This window comes from Glandiceps talaboti, chromosome 5, assembly GCF_964340395.1.
Source record: "Glandiceps talaboti chromosome 5, keGlaTala1.1, whole genome shotgun sequence".
NCBI classification, from domain to species: Eukaryota; Metazoa; Hemichordata; class Enteropneusta; family Spengelidae; genus Glandiceps; species Glandiceps talaboti.
Genome location: NC_135553.1, coordinates 16,958,322 through 16,970,570, shown reverse-complemented (window position 1 = coordinate 16,970,570; position 12,249 = coordinate 16,958,322). Strand labels below are relative to the sequence as shown.

Here is a 12,249-nt window from a genome sequence, read left to right as displayed (position 1 = left end):
GTTCAATTTACGTGAATGTTTGTACGACGTCTTTGATAAGTGTTTTGTATAGGACAACACTAACAATGAAAAACAAAATACTGATAATTCTTTTCAATTATAAATATTTATTTTACTAATTTGTTAATCTATCACTATTGTTGATTACTTGTTTCATGCTATTGTCTCAGTTCTTAGGTTACGTTATGTAAACAGTTGTGAATTTACTTTATGTAAAGTCCCTGTAAGTGTGACTGAACAAATCTTTTAAATAAATCACGGCATACAATGGATCGGTTATGTGTCTATTTCTGACCAGTAATGACCGTGACAATGCACCTTCATGGTTGTCGAAATTCAGAACATTTTATATTATGCATGGTTAAATTCTGTGGTGTTTTAAACACCAGCGGTGGTGAAAACAAGTGCGCCTCCCCCAAAAACAGAGTTTGATGTGTGCTAGTGCAATTACTAGAAAGGTTATTGACCTAAGTCAACCTATGATTTGTATTTGCAATATTTGCAATTATAAGGCGTGACTTTCTCCCACAGCAAACGACAAGTTATAGCGTAGCTTAAACGTAAAAGGACCGGTGTTTGTAATATAGCTTTTGTTTTATTGGAACACGTAATAATTCCCAAAAGGAATTACTAAAGGTTACAGAGCTCAAATGAAAAAACAACAACCCAGAAATAAATAGAATAGAATAGAATAGAATAGAATAGAATAGAATAGAATAGAATAGAATAGAATAAAATAAAATTAATTAATCAGAAAATGCTAATTAAAGATAAAAATTGTGGATAGAAAATATTGGGAAAGAAAAAATAAACCTATCAAGACATAAAACACTAAATTAAGGAATTATGTGAGTAGGTGTTGCTCATATCTTGATATATATTTATATATTTTGCAACATTAATTAAATTATTATTAGTCACTAAGAATATCAGTGTTGAATCAATTGGTAAATTTTCAAAAGTAGGAGCATACATTTTATTATGATGAGAACTTACTGGACAGGCTAATGTGGAAATATACCTCGTCTTCTAGACATGTTCTTTCCTCGAAAGGAGTGTCTTCCCTTTTCTATTCTTAGACTGTGAATGCCCAGTCTGAAACGGCATAAAAGCCTACGTAGTTTAATGTGGGTTTTTTTCAACTGAAAGTATTCTTCAAGTTTGGATTGAGTCTTGACAACCTGTATGTTCTCAGTTTGTTTTTGCTGTTACCTTTCCTTTCGTCATTGTGTAAATCACTTTCCAAATAATCTACAAAGGAGTGTTTTTTTTTGTATTTATTGTATATTATATATTATATATTTGAAATAGAAAACTTAGTATTCATGTTGACTGAACAGTGCTCGTCAGACATCTTTGAACTTTTTAAATTGTACTGCAGCATCTGCTTTTTGTATGGTAGACGACGAATCAATTGCATAATTAGAGTATTTTCAATAACTTTTTTAATGTATGTATATATAAATTGGTTAACTGCCTAGCTCTCCACAAATAATGTTTTGGGATACCTAGGACAAAACTGCAGAAACTCAGGTGCCTATCCTCGATTTGAGATGACATCGCGTTCATACATCACAGCCGGCCATAGGTTAGAATTGGACGGATTAGTTTGTCAACTAGAGACAACGCATCTGTAGGATACTAAGATTTGGATTGGAACCCAAATTTGATTTCAATGAGAATAAGACCTTGAAGCCTTTTTGTTTTAAAGTACTCAATGTTTCTTTAATTAATGAAACTACCATTGGCACTAAAAAATAAACGTAGGTAATTAAATCTATTTACAGTTATGATTCCTTTTCCTTCATAGAAGGATAATAAATTGTTGGTAAGGAGTTTTGTCTGTATTGACAATCAAGTGTCATTTCTTTGTATAGTTGTAGAATTCGTCAATACTACTAGTATTCTAAAGCCCCTCTTCTGACTTTGATAGATTACAATATCGTCTGCATACACGGGACATTTAACAGGTATATACTATTCAGTATTGGTGGGTCACAAAGAATTAAAAATTGTGGGCAAATCATTCATAAATGAGTTAAACAAAGTAGGTTTTTACATATATTACCGCCATGTTTGACACCAGTATTGGAATTAAAGGATCTAGTTAAACCATATGTTTAGTTTTGAATTTATAATTTACATTTCATATGTGCTTTATGAAATTCACCCGAATAAAAATAGCGACAACAACGAAAACACGATCGTGAAGTCTATGGTCACATAAGAGTACCAAAATGATAGATAATACAGTTCTTAAGATGGGGTGAAATTACGGACTTTTTTTAGGTTAATGTCTGAATATATTCTAGGGTGAGGCTAAGACTACTAAAAGAAGTGATCTGATGAGGTTGAAGTAAGGTACTGATCATGACCACAGTACTTATGACAAAAGTAACGAGTATCTCTGGTCTCTGAGTTAATGTGCGCCCTCGAGGTAGTTACACCTGTTTATATATTCTTTTGTTTTTAATTTATTGCCGCCTACGTACTTCCAAGTAACAATTGATATTCGCCGACCGTCGTTTGTACATAGCTCAGTTTTGCACCGTGCTACTAAAACTTAAATAATATAAGTATGTGGGTTAGAGTATGAGGTCAGGGACCCAAGTGACAATCACGCTTTCATTATGGACGACTTCGCATTTTTCATATGCTGCCGAAGGTGATAAAAGGTGTACAAACAAAATGGTCCAAATTCCAGGTATGAAATAATGCGGAAACTATTAGTCGTTAGATGTCACCATGTCATCAATAATGGGTTATTCTGTGCGTCTTCTTCAGGCAGTGACATTCCACGCTTTGCATGGCATACCATCCAGATCGATTGTCAGGATTCTACAATAGTATCGTACGATTCGCTGTTGATTCATATAAATAATGACTTGTTTATGTCGACGTTTACTAGCTTACCAACAACTATAAATACGGTTGATATATTCTACGGAATTGTTTAGGCTATTTACGGCTTTGAAATGTTAAGCATCATCTTACCTTAATACTAGCAGTAAGATAACGAGTGTTAGCCGAAGGAGAAGGGGTGTCAAGCAAATGGCATTATACATAAATTGGTCAGAATAGCATTCAGTTAAATTACAGGAAAACAAGACATCACATTTCAAGCATTCAAGACATATATTTAAAGGCCTAGCCCCAAACAACAACAACAACAACAACAACAACAACAACAACAACAACAACAACAACGGAAAATGAACAAACAAACAAAAAAATAAACACACACACACACACACACACAAACAAACAAACAAACAAACAAAACAAAACAAAACAAATAAAAACAACCCGTATCTGTTCGATTCTTTCTATTATCTTCAAATGAAAATTCACCTGTCTTGGTACATGGTAATCCAAAGTGCTGTATCAAATACTAGTAACGCGTTTGTTGACAAAGACTGAGAATGCAGTCTGAAAATTTCATGTAACAATTTTAGTCTCCAACGGACGAGCCCATTGTCGTAAACCACAGCCTCTTTTACGGCACCGTCCAAGACGCAGTGTCAGCAGAAAAATTGTACTCCAGTTTGCAAGAATTGGTGATCCTGATAGAGACAACTACTTTGGGATCAGTCCGTCCGCCTGTCTGTGCGTCCGCGTGTCCACCTGCATTTCTGAAATACATGAGCCGAGTTCAACCAAACTCTGGCACAAATGTTATTTACTATTACCAGTGAGTGGGCACATGCACATCACTTTATTCACAATTTGATTTTGACGTTCACTAAAATGGCCTAAATGGCGGCCATATTTGTCATAACTATCCAAATATCTACACCCGTGTGCATGCCATCCCTATGATGAGCTTTCTTATGAGACCTTGACCTTGGCCTTTAACCCTGGCCTCTATGTTCAAAGTCAAATAACCCAAATCAGCGTGTGTACATACACCTGGCATGCATATGCTGATCTCAACTAAACTTGGCACAAATGTCAGATATTACAGTCTGCATTTCACTTTGATTCTTGACCTCTTGAGTAAATTGTCTTTTTGATATGCATTGTGGATTTACAACTGAAAACTACTTTTATTTTCCCCAAGATTGTTCTGCTGTTAAACATTACATTTTTTGTCAAGTTAAGAAATGTAATATTCTACTCACTAAATCATTCTTACAGATCATCTTTCTGTTAACGTTGTCATGGTTGTGTAAGGCTTGAAGCATTTCATGAGTGAGTGAGTGAGTGGGTGAGTGAGTGAGTGAGTGAGTGAGTGAGTGAGTGTGTGATTGATTGATTGATTGATTGATTGACTGATTGATTGATTGATTGATTGATTGATTGATTGATTGATTGATTGATTGAGGGAGGGAGGGAGGGAGCAAGGGAGTGAGTGAGTGAGCGAGTGAGTGAGTGTGTGCGTGCGTGCGTGCGTGGTTGACGTAAAATCATTTTTACATGTAATAGTCGTTTTGTTTGGACACTCGCAAAGCAAAACCAAACATAAATAAATTACTGTAGTAATAAACGAATAAATAAATAAATACGTGTGTAATACCGAGTCTCGGAAAATGGGACAGTTGTCTGCTATTGAATTTATTCAGAGACACTCTTGGGTTTCGCTAATTTTGAAGATAATTAGTGACCACCGTGTCGTTCCCGCTTTTCGTCGACTTTATCCCGTCGAGAACACAAAGTTGAAATCAACCAAGCGAGGAGACTAAACTACGGCAGGTTGGAATGTTTAACCAATGTAAAATAAACCATTCATCTGTTTGATGTTTATTCTGAATGTCGGACAAAGTTTGGAACATTTAATATTTAGTAAAAGACATTGGAATGCAGAATGTTCACGGTCCATTTAGAGGCGTAAAATATCAAATCATGAATATTAGAAGCCATGGAATACTTGAATATTGTCTTCAATACTCTTAAAGAGATCAATGCATGCACAAACACATTTCCTGGCTCTCACTCACCTCATATTGTCATACTCACCTCATGATAATGTTATATTATATGTTTAAATATTTATTTTAAAAAAGTGCTAGGTAAAGGACTGCTCCTGGGGTTCAATTTGGTTTAAATTATGAGCAAAATATTTCGCAATACCCCTTTTAGACCATCAGAATTTTTAAGCCTCCCCTCGCACCCTTTTTTTCGTAGCCCCCCCCCCCCTATTGTCTCCTCTCAGCCCCCCCCCCCCATGTCATTAGTTATGTTTGTTTCCTAATGGTTGTGTTAGAGCCTATCGCTATGCACAACCATACTCGGAAATACACAGGTGTTGTTATATATTGTTGTCAATATATAGCAACAATTTGAAACCCTTCGGGTCGCCCTCTAGTGGCGAACGTAGCATCAACGCCAGCTCCTGTGACGTTGTTAGAAACATCGATCTACGATTAATCTCTATGATAGACCACAGTGATTGAGGGACTGTGGATAGACCTATTTTGCTGAGTAAGAGGTTGTCCGTGTATGTGTAAAGTTTATATAAACATACTTGACTGATAGTGGGTATGAAATCTTCGACAATTACAATTCAAGATCAAATTGTGATAGTCTAAAAATTGTACATAATAATTTGTATTGAATTGTCTAATAACTATAGCATGGATGCACAAAATGTGTAAATGGTAGGTCTCATGGTTGAAATACACAATACAAGTGATGAAATAAATGTATCGCTGTCATTTAAAATCAAAACCACAACTGTGGCCGATGATGTGTTAATAACTTACTGACGTCATTAGGATAACTCGTATCAACAAACTTAACAATATATACATACGTTACCTACTTACCTACCTACCTACCTACCAACCGTGCCCTATCTATCCATCCACCCTGTCCCTGCCTATATCTTTCTACACCTACCTATCTACCTGCCCGCCTGCCCGCTTGCCTACCTCCCTACCTGCAGCCCCCTGTAGGCTCGCACGCACGTACGCGCGCGCACGCACACACACACACACACACACACACACACACACACACACACACACACACACACACACACACACTACAAGTGAATGAATAAATGAGTCGCCCCTCCCGACTGTAAAAATATCGTTTTAGTTATAGAACGCAGATGGCTGCCTTTAATAAATTCGTTACCGTAATTTCTAAGTCGCTCAGGCAAATAAATAAAAACAAAATTCTAGAAAACATGTCCTACCCACCAATGGCTTCAAATTACGTATAGGGATGGTCAATCTGGCTCAGAGCACGAGATAAAGTAAGCTATCATCGTAGGGTCACATGGCACCAACGATATCACAACAGATTATGTAGAACTATCGTCCGATGAATTATATAAGATATTCTGTAGTCCGAAAGGTCTAGTCGTTTGTGTAAACACTCGCTACCATATTACATGTGAGCTTACATATCAAGCGAAAACAACGACGGAATCTTTCACTTTGATATTTTAGATATTGAATCGCGACTTTGAGTTGACCTTTCAACTTGTAATGGGGTTTTAAAGGAACAAATTTAAAGTAAAATGTGTAACTTACTATCAAACTACTTGACAGATACGTATATTTTCAGTCGCGGCTGTTTCTCCTCTCGTACGATGATATGAACGAGATGTACGTGATGATGTCATTTTTGACAGCATAAGTAGACTCCGTGTCACGGTGAATCCAGCCTAGTACGAATCGTTTCTTTATCTCAACAACGCAATTTTGAAAAATATGAGAAAGACCAGTCCTGAAAACGGTACAGATTGAAAGACGTATCGGGAACGTCTGTCACACTGGAGAACAAATCGGCATTCTTTGAAATCGAACTTATTCTTTCAGTTTCTACAAAGAACGAAATAAAAAATTAAACGACATCAAGAAGGTATAGACTTTCACCGGCGTACTTTGATGTTTGAATTAATTGTATTATAAACAAAAAATCTCCCATAAAGATTTAACATGACTGGTTTTAACGAACTTATACTCTGATTTATGGTGAGACGAACACTTGACCTTGAAATTCTGGTTATGTCCCCATTCATATCATTACTTTGTCTAAGGGTGAGGTTTTTTTTTTTTGTTTCTCATCTCCAATGGAAAAGTCAGGTGGGGCGGGCGGGCGAAATAAAAAAAAAGGGGGCAAGAAAAAAAAATCTGTATTTTTTCAGTTCTACTCTCTGTCCTTTCTGTCCTGTCAGTCTCTTTACAACTTCTTTTCTCTTCTCTTTATTGAATTCCTTGTTACAAGTCTCTTTCCTTCATTTTAGCAAGGTTGACAAGTCCGTAGAACAACTTTGTAAGAAGATGATTGAATACTTATCATCCTGATGGGTGTATATCTGTAGCCATGAACTATTGTATGATTTTATCAGGAGTACTAATACATTCGTCTTATTAATGAAAGTGGCATTGACATCGCTAACAATTTTTTCAAGTTATCCAATTTGAACTTCAGTGTGTAACTTTTTGAAACACTTACGTGATTGTCATCAGTGTGCGAGATGAATTTTCATTTATATAAATCATTACTTCTATGAAACATTTTTCTTCAGTGTGAACTTGTCAAAATAATCCACCAGATAACATGTTTCATGTAAACATTTCTAGAACTCCTTTGGGATTTACTGTTTAAAAGTAATTAAAAGTAATAATGTAAACCTCGGAATTATGCATGTCATGGGTCATGAAACGCTATGGAGTCGATCATTTCCCCGATGATACAACTGATTTAAAGCTAAAAACTGGTCAAGAAATTAGGAATGCAGTATGACTTTTACCAAATTTAAGCATAATTTTGAAAATGATGGAAATATTCTGAGCTATTATTACATTGCAGCTAAATGTACTGCGGGACAGTATTAATTTCGAGCCCTGTCCCTCATCAAATCTCAACGGCCTTAGACACATGCTGCTCTGATGTAACAAAGGGGGTGGGTGGGGGGGGGGGGTAGACGGCAGTGTTCTGCCAAGGTTTCCAACAAGTGGGGACAAAGGCCCCTTGGTTGCAAAAAGTGGTGCCATTTGACAGGGAGTGGGGTCAATTATTATTGTCTATGAAATATTCATATAAATTATCTCAGACCTCTATAGAGATACTGTGGTCTGAGATATTCCATTACGTATAGACCATTACCTAACTACATAAAAAAAATCCATTTATGAATAATAACAGTTCCCAGTAAGCTATTTTTGAAAATTGTGCACTACACATTACACCTTATAAAAAGAAGGCAATTAAGAATATGTAATTTTAAGTCATTTCTACAGAGTATATTACATATGTTTAGAAAGATTGGACAGCCAGGTAGTCACAATTTTTAATCTGAATATCGATGAATAGCAGTGCTCAAATTCATAATTCCCTTTTTTCAGACAAGGACAAAGAACAACTTCAAAATAAGTCACAGTGAACATATGATTGAATAAAAACTTTGAGAACTCCTAAACTTGTAACCACTTGTTTCATTTTTAAAATTGTTAGTACACTGCTGTGTTTATCAATGACATGCCCTCTTCAAATTCATGACATTTTGAAGAAAAAAAATCCCTGACTTTAAGAAGTACCAAATGTGAACGAAAAACTTACAAATAATAGTCAAACAAACTTTAAAATAATTTATTTTTTTATTAATTAACCGTTACTGGCTGTGTATCATGATTTGGTCCTGCTATATCAAATGACAGCATAGTTACATACCGTAAACTTAACTTGATACGGAAAGCTGACATTAGGTGTCCTTGAAACTCAGAACTTGAATCTTTAACTAAAACTATCAACAACATCAAAGTTGGGATGCTCTGTAAATACCACATTGATTTTTTCTGATTTGCACAACAAGTTCGTTCTTCATGTCTGACCGGGCGCACATGCATCGGCCGTCTATAGTGGCCATGCCAGTGATTACGCATTGATTCAGTGCCCAACATTCGCATGTGTCACTGTCAACATCATGCAACAAGATCCCCTAACACAGCTTTTTCGGAATCAAAATACACATGTACTCATTTAATTTAACCCATCAACAAATGAAAATCACAACCTGTCCCATAAATTTGGTTTACTCAGGCTTCTGAGCTGTGGCAGATAGATGTTCCGCGTTCCAGTAGCAAGTTCAGTGTTTCGCACACGTCAGTGAGTAGGTCAGAGGTCACGACAGTGACGGTAGACAAAACATGTGACGAGAGACGTCCATTTCGACGTCTCATCTACTCCCTCTAATGTTTCAATTTGTAGATAAAGTTTATCAAAGTTGATCTTTTTGTGGCATTTTTATGTTAACAATAGAACTGCGCATTGTCACTGTATCTTATATGATGTCAACAAAACTTTCCCTTACGCAGTCAGTATACTTCTTGTGGGATTGACGTCGAGTAAGAGCCTGGCCTGGTCCGGCCGTGGACTTAGATAATTTTGATGTCTGCCGTAAAATGAATGCGCCAAAGCGACGCAAAGTGGGAAAATTATTGCGTCATTTGTAATTTTAGGGGGCCAATGTCGCAAGGTCGTGGCCTCGGCAGAACTGGTCTAAGACGCCATGAGGAACCTTACAATTTTGCTGTGCTCAGGGGTCGGTCGGAAATAAAAAAACTTTTTTTTTTCTGATGTCGGAGCTGCAAATTAGGGTCGGTCGGGAGATGAGAAACAGAAAAATAAAAAGGGCCGCCCTAAGGTTGGGAATAGAATTTATGGTGGGGGGGGGGGATAAATTATTTTGGTCACAGATTTTTTCTTAGCCTCCCCCTTCGTGCTCTCAAAAACTTCCATGCCCCCCCCCCCGCGAACTGAACGCAAGACTTTTCGTAGCCCCCCTCTCGGCCACACATATTTTAATGTGCAATTAATTAACAGTACCCTCCCCCCCCCCCGCGCGCGCTCCACTTCAGAGGTGGAAATCAACTTTGGCGTCCATACATAACAATGAGAGATTTACAAATATATGTGGGCTTTGCGAGAAAGGTCTCACATTGGGCTGTAACCTATAGTTGGAGATACTTAGCTAGCAGGGTTTTCTCTTTCAATCTTTATTCTGGGCAGAAACAACATCCCCCATGATAGCTAGTGGGGAGGATGTGGGAGGGGTGCCCCCCTTTCACAGTAAGCACTTTAAAAAAACAAGGACATGTAGGAAGCCATTTAATGGCATACCATTTCAAACCATACACATTATCATGATTATTGAAAGCAATAGATTATACATGAAAATTGTCTTCAATACCCCAATTTTACTCGAGTCAATACATTATTATGCAAATGTATGGCCTTATTACCTACACTTTAACTTATATTTTGGCAGACCGTAAACACACATTTGCTTGGTTATTGACTGCCTCATAATTAAATGTGTGGTAGGTAAACGAAGTAAACAATTTTGCAAAGTACAAGGTAAACAACTGCTCCTAAATGTTCAAAAAAGGCTCCACAGAGAAAGAGATAGAGAGAGAGGCAGGGGCAGAGACAGAGACAGAGACAGAGACAGAGACAGACAGAGACAGAGACTAGAAAGAGAGATACAGTCAGTCTGCAGACAGACAGACAGACAGACAGACAGACAGACAGACAGACAGACAGACAGACAGACAGGGGAAGGCATAAACAAATACATTCGCATACACAAATACTGTCACCAACTCATTACTGAATCTTGGTAAACGACCGCTCCTGAGGTTTGATTTGGTTCAAATCATGAGCAAAATATTTCAGGACCCCTTCATACCATCAGAATTTTCGCAGCCCCCTCCCCTTTGAACTCTCATTTGTTTTCATGGCCCCCTGTTAGGGGAGAACCATTTGATTTCGGGGGGGGGTTGGGTAAAAAATTGTCGGCGGGTGAAGAGAAAAAAAAATAATTTGATCCTGTAATGGCTTGAGTAAAAAAAATTGTTCCAACAGAAGTAAAAAAAAATTGTGACCTCATGATTCTATCTCAGGTAGTCACAGTGGGCATATTTAAAAGCATGGGGTGGGGGGGGGGGCAGAGGGCTTATCTCAAAATGTTAGATTGATAAATGTAGCCGTTAGGCTGTGTGGTTGAAAACTATCAAAGTTATAGACGTTATCACATGTAAATTTGAAAGTTACCATTAGAATCGCAGTACAGCTGCGAGAGAAAAAGTCTGGCAAGTTTTGTTTTCATACGCAACCTTGTTTTTTGTTGTCGTCAATGTCGTACATTTTTGTTCCACTCACCAAACTGAAACACGTATGAAGCGACACAATACAGATTCCGAAGCAATGCACTACATTTGCTGTGCAGGACGTGTCGCTTTTGTATATACAGTGATATGCCTGGATATCACTGTTTGTTGAAAATGTAACACCAGGTTTTGATACGATATTGAATATGGGAATTTTATGATATTAAGAACGTGAACACATTTTTCAAGAGGACCAACTGATGCACAAGCCAAAAACTGCATTCATTGATTTATCTCACCGAAAAGAGATCCAGGAGAAGAACGATCTCGGCCAATTTGCCAAAGCAATAGTAATAGTAAAAACAAAAGACTATTGTTCCGTGGTGGAGAGAGGGCGTTTGTCAAAAAATGGCGACCACTGACCTGCCACTGACCACTGGTAGACGAACGTCCAATAGTGGTTTACTTGCATATTAAAGTTTCACTCAGATACTAGAAGGATAATAATGAGTAAAGAAATTTCTAAATATGCAAAGAGATGACATTGACGTGGTAAGTAGTTTATTTTAGATACGATACCGCTGTAAACCAACGGAGTTGCTCGCTACATATGGATGTATTACTTAGGTATTCTCCTAATATACATCCATGCACTATGTTATGTAGTTCTCCGTTGTGTAAGTTCTCTATGATCTAGCAATTTCACTAGCGCCTGTGCTGTAAACTAACATATTTCTACTATCTAGCGTGATGATGTTGGCAACGTACAACCTGTATCCTTCGAGATTCACAGTCACTTCGGATTAAATTGCCCAATGTTGACAAGTTTGATGTCTTGTACCATGGAGGTAAAATTATACCTCCATGCTTGTACAGACCATGTGAGATGTAAATTCAAATGAGTTGTCATATCTAAAATTGACTCAACCCACCCACCCAACCGAGCCCTATACTTTATCCAAATGAATGAATTCATACAATGCAGTTCAGGTCAAATCTCGTTAATAAGTCCATCACCACGCTCAAGATTAGGGACCGGTCAGTTTTTGTGGCCAGGGTGTGTGAATGTGAATGTGAATGTGTGTGTGTGTGTGTGTGTGTGTGTGTGTGTGTGTGTGTGTGTGTGTGTGTGTGTGTGTGTGTGCGTGCGTGCGTGCGTGTGTGTGTGTGTGTGTGGGTGATGCAG

The 12,249-nt window shown here is 37.6% G+C and overlaps 1 protein-coding gene across 1 annotated transcript in view; it reads left to right on the top strand.

Moving 5' to 3' along the window:
• Positions 1-11,475: 11,475 nt before the first annotated feature.
• The window catches only part of LOC144434999 (queuosine-tRNA galactosyltransferase-like), a 73,554-nt gene continuing 72,780 nt past the window's right edge, over positions 11,476-12,249 (top strand). Inside the window, exon 1 of the mRNA XM_078123531.1 lies at positions 11,476-11,615. Within this exon, the coding sequence (XP_077979657.1) occupies positions 11,592-11,615 (24 nt within the window). The 5' untranslated portion in view covers positions 11,476-11,591. The remainder of the gene's footprint in view (positions 11,616-12,249) is intronic.